Below are 23,911 nucleotides of genomic sequence, written 5' to 3'. Positions count from 1 at the left end.
ATAGAGGATCAAGCCCACCAGTCTTTTAACTTGCTTGCAACTGACATTTCTTCCCGCTCATTGTTTTTCAGATCCCCATTTTCTTAACAATAAGGAAATGTCAGATGTTACGTTCCTCGTAGAAGGAAGACCTTTTTATGCACACAGAGTGTTACTATTTACCGCGTCCCCAAGGTAATTTATGTTTACAAATAAACATGACCAAATTAATGTGAGTACTGGGGAAAATATATGGTTGGGAATTATTTAACCTTGTATAACAGTAATTTGCAGTGGAATGCTAATTCTTCCGAACAAAAGTTTTCAGAAGCTGGATGCATTCCAAATGTAAACTGTGATACTGGTAAGTTTGGGGCAGACAAGATAACGTGGGTTAGAAAAATCTGATAGAAGTAATTATAAGGGAAAGTTTTTAAAAATGAAAATATCTATATTGTTTTTGCGATGTTTGTTTTGAATGCTGAGGAAATAAAAGTTAAAATGAATTCTAGACTTCTTATGTTTCTCTGCACTATTTTTTTTGGGGGGGGGGGTGTTACCAAAGTCATAATTGGCTAAGGATGCCAAAATCATTGGGCTGGCTCTGCTGTGAAACATACAACACTGTAATGTCAGGAAATGGATAAGCTATACTAACCACTGATGATGGAAAGTAATGGTAGAAGTAATCTCAGAACCACTTGCTATAATCTTTGAGAACTCTTGGAGAACAGGAGAAGTCACAGTGGACTGGAGGAGAGCCAATATTATCTCCATCTTCAAAAAGGAGAAAAAGGAGAACCCTAATAATTATCATACAGTCAGCCTGACATCAATACCAGGGAAGATTCTGGAGCAGATCATAAGACAGACAGTCTGCCAGCACTTAGAAGGGAATGCTATAATCACAAAAAATTAGCATGGGGTTCTGAAAAACAAGTCATGCCAGACCAATCTCTTTTTTTGATAGAGTGACAAGTTTGGTAGATGAAGGGAATGCTGTGGATGTAGCGTACGTTTATTTTAGTAAAGCTTTTGACAAGGTGCCCCATAATATTCTTGCAAGTATTCTAGTGAAATGTCAACTAGACAATGCTACTATTAGATGGATTTGTAATTGGTTGGCTGATCGAACTCAAAGGGTGCTCCTTAATGGCTCATCTTCATCCTGGAAAGGTGTGACTAGTGGGGTGCCACAGAGTTCTGTTCTGGGTCCAGTGCTATTCAATATTTTTATCAATGATTTGGATGATGGAATAGAGGGCATGCTAATCAAATTTGCAGATGACGCCAAATTAGGAGAGGTAGCTAATACCCCAGAGGGCAGAGTCAGAATTCAAAATGACCTGGACAGATTAGAGAGCTGGGCCAAAACAAACAAAAAGAATTTCAACAGAGATAAATGTAAGATACTACTCTTAGGCAGAACAAATGAAATGCACACCTGCTTGACAACACTACATGCAAAAAAGATCTAGGAGTCTTAGTAGACCATAAACTAAGCATGAGTCAGCAGTGTGATGCAGTGGCCAAGAAAGCCAATGCGAATTTGGGCTCTATGAATAAGAGAATAGTGTCAAGATCGAGGTATGTAATTGTACCTCTCTATTCTGCATTGGTTAGACCTCACCTGGAATATTGTGTACAGTTCTGGGCACTGCAGTTCAAGAAGGATATTAACAAGCTGGAACGGGTCCAGAGGAGGGTAACAAAAATGATAAAAGGTCTGGAGTCCATGCCCTACGAAGAGAGGCTTAGGGAGCTGGGGATGTTTAGTTTGGAGAAGCAGCAGTTAAGGGGGGACACGATAGCTATGTTTAAATATTTGAAGGAATGCCATGTTGAAGATGGAGCAAGCTTGTTTTCTGCTGCCTCAAAGTCTAGGACACAGAGTAATGGATTCAAGGTGCAGGGCTAACCTAAACATTAGGAAGACCGTCAGGGCTGTTTGACAGTGGAATTCACTGCCTCGGAGAGTTGTGGAGTCTCTTTCCTTGGAGGTTTTTAAACAGAGGCTGGATGATCATATGTCAGGAGTGGTTTGATTGTGTGTTCCTGCATTTCGGGGGGTTAGACTTGATGGCCCTTGTGGTCTCTTCCAACTCTATGATTCTATGAAATGAAGAAACTTGAAATTAGACTATTGTTTTGGGTGGCATGTAAACATGTTTTATGTAACTTTTTTTGTTCAAACCTGAGAAATCTCTCCTAGAAAAAAAAAGTTCCTTTGGGGATTCTGGGCTTATAGGTAAAGGCCTTTCCATGAGTTTGCCTACCTTCTAAGTTTAGTAGCTGTCTATAAGATATAAGGCCCTCTCTGGAATGGTTCCCCCTTTATAGAGCATCTTGTCCTGATCCCCTTACCATCTTGTATGTTGTGACTAAGAACTTCCTGTTTGTCAGGACTCTAGTTATCCAATATTGTTTTTTCTACTTCGCTTGGCTGTTTAGACTGTTGTGCTGGTTGCAGATAGTTGTTAATTTCACTACTCCGTTGCGTTTCCCAGGTAGTTTTCTTTTTCCTTTAAGAAAGAAATTGGACAGCTTCACTAAAACACTTTAGTCTTTGGGCAACAAATGCCTATAATGTTGAATTTGCCCAACATCATTTTAGGGTTTTCTGCCCACCAATAGAATTTTATTTGGATAGGACTATAAAAGGTTTAAAATATGCAAGTGCCAATATAAAAATGGCCAATTATTCACTACAGGCTGTTCCCCGCCTTAACCACGCTCTGGTGCATAAAGTCACACCAGAAGTGCTCTTGCTTTCACTCCAGGAACAAGAGGAAGCGCATTGGGACAAGATTTCTTGCCCTGATGTGCTTCCACTGTGTGCCAGAGCATTGGTGGGTAATTAAACAATGTCTATGCTACTGGGATTTTTCATGACATTGAGGTAAATATTATCTTTTGCCAACTGCTGCAAATCAGACCACCATTAATAGGCTAGTTATCAGTGGCTATTTCAAAATTGGAACCCCGCATTTTTGTTGGCATTCAGTACCAGGATTCACTAAGCATCTTGTAATACTGACGTAACATTCCTTGTAATGCTGGTATAATTTCACATTTTATATTGATGTACTAGTACATAAACTGCTTGCCTCTAGATTAAGAATTTGTTTGATATCAGTTTTCACTGTCTAACTTGCTGTATCATCATTGTCTTTGCATGACTTTGCTTAGGTTTAAAGCCCTGTTGGCCAACAAACCGGTATCTGACAGCACTTGTATTGAAATCAGCTATGTGAAGTACCCCATTTTCCAGGTATGAGCCGAGCACCTGAGGTTTTCTGCCTAGTTCAGATGATTCAAAAAATCAATTGGTAAAACTTGCACTCCCTTTAAATATAAGCATTTGAGTAGATTACCCACTTGAAGCTAAATCACATGTGAATACTATTTATCTGTTTTATAGCCCACCACTATACCAACACAACATGTAACAGCTTAATACTATTCATGTGTCATCCATGTGATGGTGCAACAGTTGTGTAGAGCTAGTATAGAGCTAAAGTCTCTATTCCATTAAAGTAAGAACTGTATGCCAGGATACAAGGATGTAGGTAAGGAAGGGGGGTTTCTTGGGTTCAAACCCCCCCCCCCCCATTGCATGTTCGAAGCTCTGCCCCCCGTTTGCGGGGGCTTTTTTTGGATTTTAAAGTGTTTTTTCGGTTTTTGGCCTGCAGGGGGACATTTTTAGGCTAGTGACACCAAAATTTCAGTCTATCATGAGGTGACACTCCTGATGATACCAGCCAAGTTTGGTGAAGTTTGGTTCAGAGGGTCCAAAGTTATGGACCCCCAAAAGGGGTGCTCCCATCCCCCATTGTTTCCAATGGGAGCTAATAGTAGATGGGGCTACCCTTTTGAGGGTCTATATCTTTGGACTCCCTGAACCAAACTTCACTAAACCTGGGTGGTATCATCAGGAGAGTATCCTAAAGATACCCTGAAAGTTTGGTGCTGCTAGCTTAACAATTGACCCCTGACAGCAGGCACCCCCCCCCCAATTTCCTCAGATTCTCCTTTTGAATCCAACCCCTACAGCATAGATTTAAAGGGAGACTCTGAGGTCCCCAGATTAAACAGTGAAAGTGATGCTGTTTCAGGGTGGGGGAGAATCCACCCCAAAACAGCATCACTTTCAATGTTGTTTTAACTGGGGACCCCAGGTTCTCCCTTTAAGGTGGATTTAAAAGGAGAATCTGGGCTCCCTAATTTAAACACCATTGAAAGTGATGCTGTTTAGGGGTGGATTTCAGCATCACAGGAGCCGCCCGTGCGGGGGGTGCAAACCTCAGGTTTTGCACCGGGCTCCATTTTCCCTAGCTACCCCTCTGCCTGGAGGGGAGGGAGAAGAGACTGCCAGCTACCAGCTGGGAGCCCAGCTGGTGGGGGGCGGGGGGGCAGGCAAAGCATGGGAGTCTGCCATCTGTGACCTCGGAGAGCTGCTTTTATAAGCACTGAGGCCAGGGGTGTTGTTTGGGGAGGTGTGGCCATGCCCCCAGGGGCGGGTGGGGGTGTGACTTCTGCCCCTGAACCCCTCCATAAAAAATCTATACCTACATCACTGCCAGGGTACCTCCAAACCTGCAAAGAACAACTGCATTCTGCGGTTCATAGATTATGAAAATTATGCTAATTCTTGGGGCCCAAAATCTTCACAGTGAAACCTGCTTGGAACTATAACTACCTTCTGCAATTTCCCCAGGCTTGTTCTGAGCACAATTTATGGGGTAGGAAGATTTTTTTAATATAAAAATTGAGCTTGTCAGGAAGCTGCATTATGCAGCCAATCAGCATGTTTTCATAGTATGATGGCAGAGTAGAGATATCTCTCTGAATTTATCATCCCCTTGTCCCCTACACAAGCTTGAATTTTATAGGTGCAGTTATTTCTTTTCCTTGTTGAATGGGATGGATCTCTAGTAGCCATTGTGTCAGGCTCCTTGACCCTCCTATCTATTTGTGGCAGGCTCAGTCAGCCTCCTAACTATGCTGGTTAGCTTTTCCCACCTTTTCTATGACTGAGCGGTTTTGATGGTAGCACATGAGGTGTTTAAAGCGTATCTGCTTAGCCTTGGGAACGCCAGAAAGGTGAAGGGAGCCTGTTTTTCCCTTATGGCAAATCCCCCTTTTCAGGATACCGGAGAACTGAGACAAATTCATCAACCAGAAGTAAAATTTATTTAACAAACTAGATGGGATCAATAGATATTTCAAACGGACGGTACTCAGGCAAGAGATGACTATATACAAATATATCAGGTTTGGCACAGACACAGTTCATAATTCAGTTTTATAAGTCTCTTCAGTTGCTTAGATGTTCTGAGAGGTTCTTTAAGCTTTATAAGTTTTACAGTTCCTTAGATGTTTTGAGCGGTTCTTTGTTCTAAGATGATTCAGTTAGATGCTACTGGCTAATGGATTCACAATGTCTTTGGGTTCTAACAGGCTGGTACTCTTTCACAAAGTACACATACAACCTTGACAGTGTCAGCTACCCACTTCACATAAAAAATCTCCCTCCTGAGGTAACTTTAGCAGAACACTAATACACCAAAAAAGTTCCAAATAACCTCCCATCTCCAAAAGGGGTCCTCAGTCTCTATTCCATTAAAAACCCTGATAATAAAATGGCCTTGCAGTGCCTCCTGACATTTTCTAAAGACCTAAGAGAGCTGTTCTACAATGCAGGAGCTGCACTAGAGAAATCTCAGGTACTAGATGATGTCAGGTTGGCTGCCAAGTGGCGGAGCAGCCAGTAGGTGGCAGCACGAGCACCACAGTTAGTTTCCAGGGACATATGTGAAGTGATAGTCGTTTAGACGTGCAGGTCTTGGGTCATAAAGGTTTAAAAGTCATAACCAGCACCTGAACTGCACTCAAACAAATTGGCAACGAATGTAGGATGTTTTAAGATAGGCTAGATATGTTTGCCTCAGCTAATCTCTGAAAATAGTAGGGTTGCCTCATTCTGAACCAGCTGCAGTTCCTGAGGTTTTTTCAAGGGCAGCCCATCATAGAGTGCATTATAGTAATCTAGCCATAAGGTTATAGAAGCAAGGATCAATGTGGCCAGATCAGCTGAATCTAAGAAAAGAGAGTTAGTAAACCAAATGCAGCTGATGGAAGGCATTCTAGGGCATCACATCAACCTGCTTATCAAACAGCAGAGCTCCCCCCTCCCCCAATTCTTGACCTGCTCTGCAGAAGCCAATTCCATACCACCCCTTACAAGTGGAGCCAGTCTCAATAGAATCCTGGACTTCCTTACTAGCGCCACTTCTGTCATGTCTGAACTCAGCTTCATTTGTGCTGCTTGACCAAAGGTTTGAAGCACTGCATCAGTTCTTTCCTCCCTTCCAATGTGTAACAGGGTCATTCTACAATAACTTCTACAGCAAAGATTGCCCTAATAATAAGCAAGTGGTTCACGTACTTGAGAGCTAGTATGGTGTAGTGGTAAAGAGCGGTGGCTCTAACCTTGAGGACCAGGTTTGATTCCCCACTCCACACGAGCAGCGGACTCTAATCTGGTGAACTGGATTTGTTTCCCCACTCCTTTACATGAAGCCTGATGGTTGACCTTGGGCTAGTCACAGTTCTCTTTGAATTCTCTCAGCCCCACCTTTCTCAAAAGGTGCCTGTTGTGGGGAGAGGAAGGGAAGGGGTTTGTAAGCTGTTTTGTGACTCCTTACAGGAGAAAAAGGTGGGGTATAAATCCAAACTCTATATAGGATAGGTGTGAAAATGAACCTGCTATTGCCTAACAGTGCTCCATCCCCTTCTGTGTTCTTTTTTTCCAGCTTATTATGCAGTATCTCTATTATGGAGGTGCAGAGTCACTTCTCATTAAAAACAATGAAATCATGGAGGTATGTGGCTTTTTATCAACAAGCAACTGGCTACTTTTACAGATATGTCAAATAGTATTCAGCCCAGTAGTGACTTCTTGCAGATCTCTACTGTTTCTTCTCTTGCAGTGTCAGATGTAAAAAAAATGGTAGTAAACCCAAAATAGCTTGCAGAAGATTTGGTAAATATGTAAAATTCATAGTAGAGGAGTTAAAGAGAGAAAGTTCATTCACACTGCTCCAAGAAAAAACCACAGGGAAAGTGCTTCACGGAGTCATTCTCTGGTCTGGCTTTGGGGTACTTTGGCTGATTCAAAGTAATTGAGACCTGAAGGTGGTGTAATAGAGCTATTACTGACCACAGATATTCATTCTTCTGATCCATGATGATTTCTAGAAAAAAAGTTCTGCAACTTTTTAAAGTCTTAGGCTCATTCCACACATGCAGAATAATGCACTTTCAAACTGCTTTCAGTGCTCTTTGAAGCTGTGCGGAATAGCAAAATCCACTTGCAAACAGTTGTGAAAGTGGTTTGAAAACGCATTATTTTGCGTGTGCGGAAGGGGCCTTACAAAAACTCACCAAACCTCTTTTGCCAGATAATACAGGAGAATGGAGGACAAAGGGAGATGTGGACTCCGGTTTGCTGATTCCCTTATCAGATGCATTTTTGATACAATATGATTTTGATATGCTATGACATGCATCCACACTGTTTTCTTCGTTGTACCTTTGGCTTGCCATTTATTGGCCGCTGGTTCTCTTGGTCTAACCTCATCCTGCCATTTCTTCATAATAGAAATGAGTCAGGAGAATTAGCTTATTAGTAGGGTTTAAGAGTTTGCTGTAACTCATTTCAGCTTTGTTTTAGGGTTTTATGTTGTGTACAAAAGGGAGATGGGGTGCAGGAGAGAGAAAAATTGTAAGCAGATGCTAACAATCCATTATTCTGCCACCTTCTGCTAACGGTTTTTTCCCCCTTGATTTTCAGCTTCTATCTGCTGCTAAATTTTTCCAGCTTGAAGCATTGCAACGACACTGTGAGATCATCTGTGCAAAAAATATCAACACAGAAAATTCTGTGGATATTTATAATCATGCCAAGGTAAAACATAACTGCTGATAAATATGCCTGCGTGTCTTTTACCAGTTCGTGCAGAGTTGATGGTCAAAAGATACTTTGCTAAGGAGTGGGATCAGTTTACCCTGTTACCATTATTTAGTTTGCTACTTACATGTAATATCATGCTTGCAACATCTGTTTTCAAGATATCAATTCACTTGATGGCCTTAATAAAAACAAAAATCTGGAAGCGTCTTCCTGAGAGCTGATGTAACTTAACAACTAAGGCCGTTTCCGCACGGGCAATTAATGGCGGCCTGGAGATGGCAAAAATGCCGTCTCCAGGCCGCCATTCATACAGGGGGTGCAGCTGCATCGCAGCTGCGCCGCCCTTGCGCCACCCGCCCGGCCCGAAGCCGGCGTTTCCCCAGAGCGCTTGGAAGCGCTCTTGTTGGGGAAACGCCGCCGTGAAGCCGCTGCCGAGCGAACGGCAGCGGCTTCACGACGCCTCCCCCACCTCTCGGTATTTGTTCTTACTCTTTTGTCCCTGAGTCTCCAGCGTCATCGCTGGAGGCTTCTGTGGGGACAGTTTCGCCCTGCCCTGCACCGGGCTGGAGCAGGCGCGCAGGGCCAGGGGGGGCGTGTCCCCAGGCTTCGGCGACACGCCAGAGGCCAGGGGACATGCCGGGTTGGCTGGCGCGCCGTCGCTTCCGCGGTGCCGCTGTCCCGAAGTTAATAAGTTAGCCCAGGATCCGGCCCCGGGCGGACGGTCCTTAAAGCAGTTGCTGGTCGGGCGCCTTAAAATGCGCCGACTCTTAACAGGTTTCCTTAACCTCTGTGCGGAAACGGCCTAAGTGTTAGTCAGGAAGATGCTAGTTAAAATCTCACCTTAGTTCTAAACTGATTAGGTGCCTTTATGCAAACTAGTCTCCTTTCAACCTCCGCTACACCCTTCTCCCCTTTCCCCACAAGCTGTAATACGGTGACCACAGGAAGTGGTGAGGCTTTGTACTTTTGTCATCATCAAAAAATTGTGTTTTCTAGAAACAAAAAAGCTATTTTATTTTGTAACTACTACAGCATCTCTGATTTTTCTAATGATCTGTAACCATGAGCCTCTAGCTACAATGAGCTGATGTAAGTGAGTAATTTCATGCTCACCACTAGTATGCGTTAGTCTCTATTATCTGATGCCACTGAATTAAGCATTTGGCGACAAGAACCACATGGACTGGGCCAGTTTGGTGAATCCTTCCCAGCCTCATAGTTGTTCTCCTCCCCAGCATGGAAAGATGTCCCTGCAAAATGCAGGTGTGAATGAGAATCAGAGTACTTGCTTGCAACAAAGTAATGGAGTCTGGCTTTTAAGAACATCTAGATATAGCCTGGGTTGCAGAGACATTAGCATCCTTCGCAGATTGTCTTCCTACGACCACCTGATTTGTGCGCATCCAAATCTTTCCTTGGATTATCTGTTTGGTCAACTTAAATTTACTACCTCTGAAGATGGTTTGGGAAATTAAAGCCACTCCTTTCACTAATCTATGGCCAGACTCAAAAGAGCTCAAAGATTTGGCAGTGGGCCCAGTGGGATTCTGAACATTTTTCATTAAATAAAAGAGCCCCATGCTAAGTCATAAATGGCTGAGGTCCAGGTGAAGTTTGTAGTTTCAGTTGTTGTTTCAGAACCACAAGCCTAAATCCCTCGTGGACCTGCAGAACTAATTTTGCAATTTGGAGAATGCGTGGGGGGGTGGATTCTGGCCTATATATGTGCAATTGTTTGACAACGTTATTTGGTTTATTTTACTTCTTTTCTCCACATTTCTTTTTTCCCCAGTTTCTTGGAGTCACAGAACTAGCTTCCTATTGTGAAGGTTACTTTCTAAAAAATATGATGGTTCTAATTGAAAATGAAGCTTTCAAACAGCTGCTGTATGACAAGAATGGGGACTCATCTGGCCAAAATGTACTGCAAGATTTACAGAGGACGTTGGCAGCACGGATCCAGTCGATTCATTTGTCATCTTCAAAGGGTTCCATTGTATAAAGTTCAGGAAGGGTCCAGTGTTCAGAAAAGACTCTGCAAGTGAAATGTTGCTGATGCAGTTTCTTAAGTGAATATACAACATTCTTTTTCCTACTGGAGTGGTTGTGGGCCAAAGGTGCTGTCATTTACTTGAATCTTCTCTTGGGCAAGAGGTTGTGGCATGTGTGGCTCTTATGGGTTTGGAACTGCAAGGATATATTGCTGTTTTGTGAATTACCATTCAGATTCTGAACACCAAAAGTGTTGTGCAGCTAGCGCCAGCCGAAGCAGCCAGGCTGTGCGCCCCCATAAACAACAGAAGTCCCTCATACAGGAAGGACGCCATGGAACAATTATTTGACAAAACCAACATATCCGGTTGTTTTTGTTACGCAGTGTCATAACTTTCTGTCAGAACGGTTGTGTCCCTGTCCCAGAGTCCAGTTGTATGATGCATCTAAAAAAAAATACATATAAGACCTGATAGCTGCTGTTTAGCAAGAATCAAAGAACTGGTAAGACTGTTACAAATGAGAAAAATATATTGGTAAATTTTTAGTGGCGGGAACTTTTTAAAATTGTTCATAGAAATGGGGTTGCCTTGTAGTTAAAAATAACCTATTTCTTAAGCTCCAAATTTTGTTTTCAGCAGAGCTGTATTTGAGAATGTATGTAACATGTTATGTTTCCTTTTTGTTTATTTTTTATTTTTTAAATGGTAAAATGTACACTGTGTAAACACACCTGAAAAGGTTCTGCTCATAAGCTTTAACCTTAAAGTGGTATAATCTTGCCATAATGGCTATGGTTACACTAAAGAGGTACATTACCAAGAACTCTTACAGTAGTTTGGGTTGGGGAAAATCTGCATGCTAATTGTGGTTTAAGGTTTAAAACAGCAACAAAATTCAACATGCATTTGCATGGTAATGGTACCGTGAAATGTTATGTTTGTGTTTCATTTTGCCAAGAAAAAAAATGCAATGTTCGTTTTTTGTCAAACCAGATTTGTGAAAATATCATATTTCAGGGTTTTATTTTCTGGGCGTGTACAATTTTCACAGGGGAAGAGTTTTTAAATATGGCGATTCCTAGTTATATGAGAGAGGTCATTGCTGGGTTGTTATTCAAGGGAAACGTTGGTATTTTGCTACTGGGCAGAGGTTAAGATTAAGATGATTTATTTTAATTATATATTGAATATATACTATAGACTGATTTCTTGCCGTAAATTGAGACTGTGTAGAGTTTATGCTTATGGAGGCCTGTAACAGGCCTCAAGCTATTTAGCAGCATATTTTTAGCAAGAGAAACCTATTAAGTGCCATACTTATTCGTGACAATTTACATTTGATCAGCCAGTTTCACATGGGGAATGGCAGTAAATATTTACCAGAATTGTTTCCATGCTACCTTTTCCTTAGCAAAATGTTGTTGGTTTGCTGACCTTTTTGCAAAATCATGACCAGGTCATAGTATTTAGAAAGCAGTGTAAAGTAAACCCTAGGTCTTTCATAAGGTGCTACTTCACACTGGTAGATTTTTAAAATGTTTAGAAAATCAGGGTTTTTTGTATTATTCAACAGAATAAGAAGTTGTTCTGTACTGCAGACTCCCTAAGTTGTTTTAATCCGCTCCCTCAGCCACACTTCAAATTGTTTAAATTACCCATATCATTGCAGAGGTAATAGCATGGCAACAATAACGATTTTTTTTTCTTCCCGCATCTGATAATATCATCTACGACTGTAGTGTAGAATGTGTCTGTAATGGCAACTTGCCTTTCTGTGAATGTTGCAGAGCTTAGAGGGGAAAGAAGCTGACCGATGTTATTGCTTTTCCCCGGTGCTTCCACTATGTTTGCTGTGCTTCCTTGGACGCTAAAAACAGTGGTACCCAAATGAACTCGTAACACATCTGAGACCCTCTTATCAGTTAATTGCCAAGCTGCCTCATAGTAAAATGTTGGTTGATGATGCTGTAGAAAAAGTTTTAGCTGTTTTCAAAAGCAACACCAAGGATCTGAAATGTAATCACTTGTGGGATAGAGAGCAGGCCATTTTAAACTGAGTATACCTTTTGTTAACTGTAACTGTGTGCAAGTTTCAAAATCAAAAACATATTTCATGCACTGCTTGTGAAAAGTGGCCCAAGGCCTGTGTAAGTATGCCCATGGTAGTAGGACTACTAGTCTGTGTGTAGCAAACTGAAAAATAAGTCTACACATGAGTCTGTTAATAAGAGAGTGACTATTTGTTTAGAGACTACTGCTCAAAAATCAGATTGTGAAGGGCAGCGTGCATGAATGTTGATCACCTTCATCAGCTACATAATTCTGATTTTGTTTATCTTCAAATTATTTCCATATTGTTCCTCCACTGAGTGTGGAATAGGAAAATGGAAAAATGTCTGATTTCCCTCAGATCATTGGCTTTACAGGTCATGCAACAGATCTGACCGGAACCTAATATGCTACTAGGTACTTTGGACAATTTAAGATACATTACCCACTCCCACCAGTGAATTTCATCCACAGCATTTTAAAAAATAAAGGATCGTGAAGGCAGATGATTCCTCAGAGGTTAGATATTGCAATATCTAGTTCCCAGACAAGAGGACATCACCACAGTTAGTAAGGTATTGTCATTCATCCTAAACAAAAAAAAAACACTCAGCAGCAAACTATGATTTTCGTTTGGGACAAATGACGGCATATTTTTAATTCTGAATCAAGAAAGCTGTTTGCGGGCAGACATAGAATTAAAGAGCCAATACCTTTAGCTGGGGTAATCAAAAGGTAAACTTCATTAATTTTTTACAATTGATAAGTATTGGGAATAGTCTTAGCAGTATGATATTGTGTGCAGTAAATAAACTCCCAAGAAATACATTGCAAAAGATAACACTTGTATTTATTCAGGTAAATTCAGTTCACATTCAGGTTACAGTCGAAAGGACAGAAAGTATCCTAATCTAAAGAGTATTATTCCCCATCACAAATGGCCAGGTGATCTGGCAGCTCATATATGCAAGAAAGAGGGCATTGCTTCAGAAAGAGAGACCAGTAAATTCACCCATCTCCATGAAGAGCCATGAGGATGGTATAGATTATAGAACAAAGGGCACAGAGAGAGTGAAGAGGTCAGAGAGAAGCTCCCAGGTTAAGAACAAAGAGAGGCACCCCATTGAGGAGATAACACATATACGCCTCTAGAACAATGTAGCCCCCCCTCCCTTACAGTGTGCATACATGCTAAGTTGCATTACTCCAGCAAAAAGGATCTACTGTGGCCATGGGCATAAAACACATTCCATATCTATTTGACAGTCTGGGCATTTGATGGCATACAGAAGAGTCAGACCTCCTCTGTCTGCTTATCTCTGATTTCTGGGCAAAGTCACCCTGGCTTGAAGCTCTGGGCTGTATAGATTTAGACTGCCCAACCTCTTCAGTGTCAAGTATTTTCTAGAGCTTGAGGGAGGTATGCCATGTCATTAGTTCTTCCCCTGGCTCTGTAAAGATACCAAAGCTTCAGGTTTCTGGTCTGAGGGTTTTCTCTTCACTTAATGCCTCATGGTGTTTTCCTAAGTTTTTATATATCACTGGCTCAACCAACTTTTCTTGCACTGCTGTCACCACAGGTGTGTGTGTGTCTGCTTTTTCTCACTCCATTCTACCTGTCTGTCATGCCCCTTTGCAGATCACTCCCCAAAATATCAGCCTCATCCAAAGGTGCATGCTGCTGCCCCTGTCCAAGAGAGGAAGAAGGCTTGATGACTTGGTGTGCAATATAAACACCACTTGTTCAAACAACCCCATGCCTCACTTCACTGTTCACCTTGGCACAAGTCCTCACAAATCTGCGTTGGGTATAACACATGCTTCCACACCTTCCACTGCAGCATGCCTGACAATGTCAACAGGCCACCCTGATGCAAAACCCTCAGGTATTCCATGCTAGCCAGTGTCTGCAAAATTATGTGCTTCCATGTGTGCTTCCCAAGGCCATTCTTACACAGGTGAAATAGTGCAGTATGCAGGAGATCCTCAGATGCCAGGTCCCATAGCATGCCTCTCCTCCCAATCCATGTGGTCTGGGCCAGAAAGGTCATGCCAAACTGTGAACCAAATATCCTATCATCCCTACGATGACAGTATGCTTCTGTACACACTGCTTTGCCACACCTAGAAAGACAGTGTTAGCAAACATGCTATATAACAACTCTTGACATATGGCATCCTGTCTCAGTTGCTGTCATACAGACTGATAGCCTTGCCTGTCCCCTTTGGTTAGTCTTCACAGTCCTCAGCCTAACAACCATTCCTCCCTGTGTGGCACTGATGACCTAAAGCTTTTGCCTGAGTGATCCTTGCTCAGTCCTGCCAGGAACTCACTGATGTGCAAGGCTCTGAAGAAAAGGAGGAGTGTTGTGGCCCAGAGGAGCCTCACCTTGAAGTCTGACATATGAAGCAAGTCAAAACAATCTGATATGCAACTAGAACCCCCCCCCCCACACACACACACCCACACCCAGTACCATGGGCATCTTTTCCAGTGGTGCCTCTATAAGAGGAGCTAGGAACTGGAAATAAGTCAGTGAACAAGATCAGCTCCATCTGTTATCTGGAGCACAAATTTGACAGGCAGTTAAAAGAATATTAAAATGCAAAAGCTGCAGAGCAAATGTCCAAACCAATATGATATTCCCTAGGTGACCTCCATAACATACACATGACATGACACGCCAGAAATGCACAGAATGGTCTGCTAAGTTTTCTAGCCTGATGTGAACTGATACAACTATCAGGGAAGAATTCCAAAAATCATAATCCCTGCATTCTCTTATTCAGTGGGGTACCTCTGTGCACATCATGTTAAGCCAAGGACTAAATTTCAAATGCCAAACCAAAGACTGAAGTTCCCCCAATGTAGCCTTCCTTGTCCTGATTGCATTTGAGACCAGGTCCCTTAGGAGCTTTATTTTGTCATAAGGGAGCATCAGAAACTGTTCCATTGTACCCAACTCAATACCCAAGAAGATCAGCCTTCTAGACAGTCCTTACATCTTTTCCTCAGCTAGCAGCAACCCCCAACTCCTGACGCACCATATGGAACTCCTACTTGAGGGTTTTTTGTTTTTGTTTTGCATTGTTGAGATATCTCCATTAGACCAGGACCTGTTTCCAGATAGCCTAGGGTTCACCTCTTATCAGTTTCTCACCAGCATGACCAATTGGCCATGCTGACAGAGGCTGATGGGAATTGTAGTTCCTGAACATCTGGAGAGCCGCAGGTTCCCTACCCCTGCACCAGACCCACCGACATGAAATCATCCAAACAGCAAGCTGTGATTGCGTTGCTGTGACTGGACCCTGATTGCCTGTTCAAACATTGTATTGAACTTCTCGAACACTGTAACACCTCAGCAGAGGTGTAAAACTTACCGTAAAAGTCCCTTGGATGGACTGACATAAGGCTGACTTTACATTGAACTTGCAGCCCTTTTCCACGATCAGGCACCATACATTCAACACTTTTGAATGAGAAGTGTTTAACTGCATGATGTTCCTGAGCAATTTTACTGTTGACTTACCTGCCCTTTTGGTATGAAAGGTATTGAATCAAGCAAAATTCTTCTGGGAATTTCTGGGCTGTCTGAGGGGAGGGAGTCAAATGGACCAGCTACTGTGTCCTCCCATACCTCCTTATGCATCTTACACTGCAGTCCATCCTCCATTCCAGTTCCCAAGTCCATAATTCTCAAGTATTATGCCTAAACCCTCTGGATTTGTAGCAAGTCTTTACAGAACTTCTCTGTGCTGCCCCAGGTGCTTTGGAACTCAATTCTGGAGCTAACAGCTCTAGAGCCTCCTTTTGCTGCTGAAGCATTCTGTGGGCATCTTTGAGAATCACCTGCTGGTTTTCAACCCCTGCAATAAGTTGTGCAGCTTCCATTGACTCTAATCCTGCTCTTACTCCTCCATCTCCTTATTCAGAGACTTCATGTGTCCTGCTCTTCTTCTTGAGGGCTTTTTCTTTTGCAGAGGTGTTCTTTGTCCTGGAGCAACAACTTCAGTTTGTTCTTTGCAGCCAACCTTCCTTCCCTTGCAGTAGGACCATGGCCTTCTTCCAGGACAGCCTTCATCCTGACCAGTTGATTCACCCAGACCACTTTTTGTAGGATCACAGTTCTCACACAGTTTACACGGGATCTTCCTGGGATCGAGCAAAAATGGTCTGCATAGGAGTCTGGAAGCTGGAGGCTAGCCTACAGTCAGAGAATGCAAGCACTATTTCAGCGCTTCATGTGGGTGGCTCAGAGGGTGGCATTGTCTCCTTTCACAGGCATTAAATTATGGTCCTAGCATGAAGGTTGCTGGAAGTGTCACCTTTCAAGACATCTCCATTAAGGAATCCTTTTGAACAGAATAGGTTGAAGATGTCAAGCTGAAATCCTTGCCAAATTCCAACTGAAGTACTTGAACATATGCGGCAAAATTCCACAGAGACTGTATTCATTAACTTCTTTATAATGCTGCAGGACATTAAGCCCATATTGTGGCTGTATTCCAAATGAGGATTTTTCAGCTCAAAGTGCTTTTTTTAAAAAAACAGGCCTTGAAGTATAGGTACTGTGATCTTCTCTGCGGCAAAGGGAGCTCTATAGAGAAAAGTTATCCTATTATGGCATTCTGTTGAACCACAGGGGGTTCCTTTATAGACTTAACTGTGTTTTGATTGAGCTCTCTTTCATGAAAATGTATGGAGTACTGTGTGAGGTTCTATTATTTGCTTTCTTTTTGATTCTGTGGAATCCTTTCCCCAGAAATAAAAGCACTTCCTTGATGGTCTCTAGAAACATGTTGGCTAAACAGGATGTTCTGTGAAGCAATGACAAACCAGAGGAAATGTAGTTCTCTTCTAGAACCCTTTTGGATTTTTCTTTGATCTGGGGGTATTTCTTAGAAAGGGATGGATCCAGACTAAATTGTCCACTAAGGACCCTTCCGCACATGCAGAATAATGCACTTTCAATCCACTTTCAGTGCACTTTACAGCTGGATTTTACTGTGCAGAATAGCAAAATCAACTTGCAAACAATTGTGAAAGTGTGTTGAAAGTGCATTATTCTGCATCTGTGGAAGGGGCCTAACAGAGGGCACTTGTAGCAATAGAACAATTTTTTTTCTGACTTTCCCCCAGTACTGAATTTTTTTAATGTTTCCAAAATGCTACTACTTGAGAACAGGGACCCTGAGGAACGGCAGGAGGGGCAAATCAGCAGCTGTGCAGCAAGAAGGGTGAGGATTACATATCTTCTGTTAGCAGAAAATTGAATTTGGATCTAGCTTTACATAGTTTGAAAGATTTATATCTAGCACCCATATCATTAAAACATTCTGATTCATACCTCTCTCTCTACATGCATGCTTACAGATCAATAAAGGAAGCAGCAATCTTGGCAGCAAAATCATAATTCGATTCAATTGCTCAACAGAATAGCCTGAAAATTCAAAAACTCTCAAATCCTAGTAGAAAACCAGAGAAGATGAGCTAATATTTTCCATTTCAGCCCTCATTGCAGTTCTGTCTGCTGAAAGTTTGCTGAGACAACAGTGATGCTCGAAACATTCTTCTTACTGGAGCAACTGAAGTGCCAAATAGCTGTGTATCTCTGACTTTTCAGTGGTAACTTCCACTCCTTACAAAGTATCCTGAGATCAGCCTGGGAGCTGAAGGCACCTGGGCCTACATTTTAGTGTAATGATTCACAAATCTCTGAGCAAAATGGTGATGCAATGACTTGGGTGCATAGTTTCATCTGCCAAGCCCCAAAACCAAGCAAGCCACCTTCCAACACCCATTCTTGATTTGGTTGTGCTTACTGGAGTACATACATTGTTTAAAGAGGTGTGGTCTAGTGGGTAGTTACATTTGAATCTAGAAGAGTTGGAATGAAAGTCTGCTTCTGCTGTAGTATTTCTTTGGCCCTATTGCTAAGCCTCCATTCCCTGAAATGAGGACAGCAAGCTACCTCATGGGATTTTATAAACATGACAACAATGTGCCTATTTGGAGCATAGCAAATCTTGAGTTTTGAATTGCTAAGGTGAATTCATTGGGACTATACTTCTTTGATGCCACTGAGCAAATTAGAGTTCAGCTGATTCCCAGAGTGTTTCCTTGCTAATGCTCTGAGGTGGCCCTGATTCCCCTCCCTTTCCCTGAGGTGGACAATCCCATTTCTATTATTCTAGGATCCATTATCATTTTGACCAGATGTGTGTAACGGAGGGCTCACCTTCTGCCTTACAAAGGACTTGTGGACAACCACCCTCCCACAATACTCTGGACTTGAGATATGCTGTGGTAGAAGACCTTCCTGGGCCTGGCAGAACCTTACCAGCAGGGACCCGCATTGTGTACCCTCTCACAGACTTGAAACTTGTTCTTCACCTCTCTCCTGACTGTTCCTTTCAGCCTAAGGAGTGAAAGCCACTGGACTCTTAATGGAGCAGCAGATAGGCAATCTTTGCTTCACAGCAGGGTTTTCCTGTTTGCATTATCCATTTCCCCCGGCATGGCCTGTTTTCCTTTGCCTTATGAAGGGTCTGGCTTGTCCTGGGGTCAACCTCTTTGAACACCCCAGTTTTCTGGAACTCCCATGGGATCTGAGCAATTTCTGTAAAGATGCCCTCCCATCCCAGCTGTGAGCCTTTACCTTAAAGGTGTTTCATGTGTTTTCACTTTAGTTCATTGCCATTAAGGGTGGGTGGTTCCTGAATCTTCACAAAGTCAGGGAGCCGAGGGTTGCTCAGATCCCTCTGAGAGCTATTTTAGAAGCTCAGTTACCTTTTAGATGGGAGAGTGCTTTGATAATATTTTAATTACACATTTTTTGAGTGAGCAAATAATCACAAGAGGTGCAGAAATACACAGCACTAGCCGCATGGCAACATGTGTCTCAAAACAGCCCAACTCCTCCCACAAACCCTTAATTTATGCACAGAAATGAATGTATGCACAAAAATTACTTCATATTGCACGGCCCTCACTTTCTGCTTTGAATTGTGTTACAGCTAAAGCAGCTAATCTGATTTGCTCATAAAGTATAAATCGTTGCTCTTTTCCTGGAACTAGCATGCCAGCTCTACGTCATTTGAGTTGATCCAAAGACAAGAAGCTAGTAGCATGAGAAGAGAGTGTAATATGGATGTGTGGTCCTTGTTAAAAGATGAATCCTTGTCATACAGATCTTGGTATTATTGATTTGATTTGGAGGAGATGTAGCTAATATCTATCAAGTAGAATTTGAGCAGACAGGGTCAGATTTAAAGCCTGTGTGTCTTTGAGCTGGATGAAGTATATTGGAAAAGGGGGAGACTTCATATTTAGTATGATTCATGTTCCTGCAATGTGAGTGTGACTCACATTACCTTCATAACAAGTATGACTCATATCCCCACAACTCCAAACCATAAGGACCAGTCCTCTTTGCCTGCATTCAAGTAATGAAGGCCTGTTTACACAACCTAGCCTTGAAGTCACATCAGCCTTTCTTTCTAGGTTTATGGAGTAAACCCAAGTGCAGATGCAAGAGAAGTCAGCATTCCCTGGCAGGATCAGGCAATCTTGATTCAATATTCTTCCTGCCTAGGTGAAATGCCCCTTTTAAAGTCACCTTAGCTGCATGGAAGCTTTCCAGTGAGCAGGATGTAAACAAATTTACAAGAATTTGATGACATAATCACATGGGCAAGACCAGTCTTCCCCATGGAATTTGCACCACTTGCAGAAAAACATGACTAGAATAATGTTTAAAGGGCCAGTAACTGAACAGGTAAAATAGGATCATTATTGGGTCTATTGGATGCAGTCCAGTATCCCTCGGCGCACACGTGTGACTTTCTCCTTCACTTGACAAGTTAAAGAAACAAAGAAGCTAGGGTGGTATGCACCTTTCCCTCATTCAGTGTATGGCAAAGATATGTGTTATGATATATCACTTGAAGACTACTGGTGCAGACACTTAAAAAAAACCCTCATGAACCTCATCTGAGTAATACTCAGCAGTAGCCGCAATAGCGTAGTGGTTAAGAGCAGGTGCATTCTAATCTGGAGGAACCCGGTTTGATTCCCCGCTCTGCCGCCTAATCTGGGGAATTCAGATTAGTCTGTGCACATCCACACACACCAGCTGGGTGACCTTGGGCTAGTCACAGCTTTTAGGAGCTCTCTCAGCCCCATCCACCTCACAGGGTGTTTGTTGTGAGAGGGGAAGGGCAAGGAGATTGTAAGCCCCTTTGAGTCTCCTACCGGAGAAAAAGGGGGGATATAAATCCAAACTCTTCTTCTTAGATAGATCTTCACTAATGCAAGAGTGTACTAACACACAAAGCTGCTGTTCTGTTCCCTACTGCTTTGCTCTTAAAATCTACAACCTTTCCATGGATTTCCTGATGAGTAGGGGAATGTGTATTCTACATTGTCTCACAGTTTGGAACATGCCCTTTTTGTTTCCTAGTTGTTTACATGAGGAAGTACTCATTCTCAGCTGCAAGGAATCTGACATGAACTCAGGGCAAGGAGCAAAACAGAATTAACCCTATCCACTAATGAATGCAAAGAAAGACAGACAAAGGTACACAATCTGGATATGTATGTGCCTGTTTTGCCACATGGCAAGGAAATACAGGTACTAATTAGAATATTAAAACAGTTGTTTCTGTACATGCCTTACAATCACAGCATTTTGAAAGGCTTGGTAGTTGACTCAGGATGTGATTCTGATTCTCTTTAAGTTCTTAACAAATTCTAGGCAGAGTATGTGGGTGAGTGAGAAATAAAATGCCTGTAATGTGAGAACATGAATACCTTTGCAGATCTGTTTATCCAATATGAAAGACATTTTTCCTTAAGCATGAACGTGACATTAGGGGATCTGGTACTATAAAAACAAATGAACCCATGTACATCCACAACCAAGATGTGTTTGTCCTGTAGAATTCACAGCCAATGAAGTATGAACATATAAAACAATGAAATCAGATTCTTCCTTTAGAAAAAGAAATGTAGTGCCAATTCAGCCTTGTTACAAATCAGTTGAGCCGTCCTAGTGGTGAGTGTAGCCTGATTACTATGTAGCAAAAACTTTGGTAACATCTAAAAATATTGTTGTTTTACAAGAATTGTGCTGATAGGCCAGCCAAGGAACAACTGCATCTGTGTTCTGTAAATGGTCTTATAGTACAAACTTGTGAAGTGTATGAAGCTGGAGCCAAGCTAAGCTAGACCTGCTTCTTCCATCCCAGCCTCTAAGCTCAACTGCTGTGTAACACTCCTTTAGTGACTTTATAATAAAATAAAGCAAAGAACAAGAAAAAAATATTTGAAACATGCCAGGGTAAATAATATGTAGCACCTTGAAGGCTTTTAAAAAATAAAAGATGGTTTGTATGTATGAATATTTATATTTTGAAAACAGAGGGTACACAACAGTCATCCTCTCTTTGTTTGGGGTAAATTTGGTTAATGGTGCTGTGCACAGCTCCTCTTTGGGTGAGGGGGCCCCTAGGTCCTTGAGGCGGTAATTATAGAAGTGTGGGTTTTCTTCAAATTTTCTACCTTTTAGGGAATTTTTTTTCACATTGATCTGCCTGCTGAGGAACCCTGATTGCCTGTCATGGTATCCTGGATGCAGTAAGGGATTCTGGAACTTGTTCTAGGGCTCTCACTAAATTAAGTTGTGCTTCATCATCACTCCACATTAATGGAGTGTGCCCTAAAACATTACCCAGCACTCTCCTGCTGCAGTAGATTGCAGAGGAAAGTAAAAATTGCTGGCAGGCTATCTTTCAGATAAGCTTCCTTGCCATTGCTGATCTTCTCACTGAAGAACCTGTGGTAATTTTCCAAGGAACTCTAGAATTTTCCCAGAATACAGTTTAAAAATTACTACTCTGAAGGATGCTAGAACGTGAGTTCACCCATATCAGGCACGAAGATCCTATATGGCATGACAGCCTCTTGCTTCAAAAAAAAATCCAAGGACTACAGATCAGAATTAATATTGGCTTTGGAGATGGATACTTGTGTCCTTGACCAGTCCATACTCCCAGCCAATTGTTAAGTGCCTCCTTTAAAGTGATCTACAGTTCAAATGGAAGAGTTTATGTTGGTGGTTTGTACAGGTAGTAAATCCTACTTTTTTGGACCTGTCTTTAATAAGGAGGGTGGGGTGGGGTGTGAGCGATGCTTCAATGCAACTTGGAAGGGACCACAAAAACAACAAAAAACAGTGTATGTATATACTTATCTATAGCCTACTGTTTCTGTATTTGAATGGTTTTGGTAACTTGTCAACAAGTGATTGTTCTTATTGTGTTTACTGCTCTAAAATTCTTTGCATGTCTTCTGGCATAATAAAATCTTTAATAAGAAAGATATCTATATACTTATATCTATAATATATATATATATATATTGTTAGCCTGCAAAACATTTGTCAGACAGCCATGTTTTGTGCAAATTGTATATTATTGTTGTGAGCAACATTGGAATATGACCTTTAATTAGTTGTTGGCATTAAAATATGTTTTTATGGATAATAAACTTCTGGCAGTGTGTTAAAGGGGCACCAAATTCCATATTCACCAACATATTTTCAGTTTCACAAGACAGAAGCAAATTCCCTTTATTTTCCTTGGGGTTCCAATAGTAGTTCCTGATGTCTTATAGACTTGCACCTCTTCATAACTGAGCTACCATGTACAGAGCTGAACACACACACAAATATTTGACTGACTACAACTTTCCAGGGACTTGTGCAGAAGTCTAGGGCAGAAATCTAGGAAAACAGGTACTTTAATATCTAAAGAAGGGAGGTGTGACTTACAAAAGTTTACACCCTGCAGAAATATTGTTAGTCTTTAAGGTGCTACTAGACTTTTCTTCTTTTCTACTGGGATAACAAGAACTGAACTCAGGCAAGGCATGCGTTTAGCATCTACCAGTGGCTGATGCACCATCTCCCGCCTCTTGGTTTACTTTGCATCTCAGCTGATCTTCCTAGTTGCCCAGGCTTCATTATCAGAACACCCCAACACAAATGCTCAAAGGCAATCAGGTGGTGCATACGTGCACACCCACATATATATGTAAATCAGATTGGCTTCAAAAGCCGCATACTATTAAAATCCACAAAGATGCGTACAACTAATGGCAAAAGTTGTTACAACTGAAACAATTCCAGGGTTAACTGGTGAAGTCATTCTGCTTTTGGCGATTTTCCAATTGATCAAATGAGGAAACGAGGATTAAACGATGGCAATACTTACCCTTTCTCCATTCACCCACCTCATTCACTTATTAGGTTTGCCAACTTTCTTGAAGAACCAGAATTACAACTGGTCTCCAGATAACAGAAATCGGTAGAACGGTAGGTAAACGTCCTCCCTCGCCTTTAACTCTCGTTGTGCAGTTTGCAGGCGTTACAATTCCGCGGTTGTTTTACGTTACCCCGACCACCAAGTAGCAGCATGCATTCTTCATTCTCAAGACTACTGGTGGGGAAGACGTTTCGTAAAACAACCTAGCCCGATTGCACACTAGAATTAAACCCCCTCTCTGCCCTCCGATCCCTATCTTCGCAAGGCACGTTTCTAAGGTGCGTTCCGCACAGCATATTTATGACAAGTTGCACTCGTTATAAATGAACTCGGTTTCCAATGGGGTGCGGAACCCACATAATACACCCGAAAGTAGTTCACCGAACGCGAACGACTCAAAGACAAAGGGTCGCTTTCGCCCAATCAGCGATCGCCTTCATGCTTCTCCCCCGCCCATCCATGACGTTAGAGAAAGAGGCGCTGTCTAGGACTGTCAGTGGCGGTCGTCATCAAGTCCCAGTGCTCGGCATTAACTGATGATCTCACTCACCCTCGGTCTTCTGATAGGCTATGTGGAACGACGTCA

The 23,911-nt window shown here is 42.1% G+C and overlaps 1 protein-coding gene across 1 annotated transcript in view; it reads left to right on the top strand.

Annotated features, from left to right (window-relative positions):
- Positions 1-12,826, top strand: part of ABTB3 (ankyrin repeat and BTB domain containing 3) — a 280,313-nt gene extending 267,487 nt beyond the window's left edge. The window contains exons 14-18 of the mRNA XM_048499967.1: positions 72-174; positions 3,169-3,250; positions 6,795-6,863; positions 7,835-7,948; positions 9,747-12,826. Of these exons, the coding sequence (XP_048355924.1) occupies positions 72-174; positions 3,169-3,250; positions 6,795-6,863; positions 7,835-7,948; positions 9,747-9,956 (578 nt within the window). The 3' untranslated portion in view covers positions 9,957-12,826. The remainder of the gene's footprint in view (positions 1-71; positions 175-3,168; positions 3,251-6,794; positions 6,864-7,834; positions 7,949-9,746) is intronic.
- Positions 12,827-23,911: the final 11,085 nt, after the last annotated feature.

Source organism: Sphaerodactylus townsendi, linkage group LG06 (assembly GCF_021028975.2).
Source record: "Sphaerodactylus townsendi isolate TG3544 linkage group LG06, MPM_Stown_v2.3, whole genome shotgun sequence".
NCBI classification, from domain to species: Eukaryota; Metazoa; Chordata; class Lepidosauria; order Squamata; family Sphaerodactylidae; genus Sphaerodactylus; species Sphaerodactylus townsendi.
The sequence above is the reverse complement of the archived record's forward strand: the minus strand, read 5'-3'. Positions and strand labels throughout refer to the sequence as shown.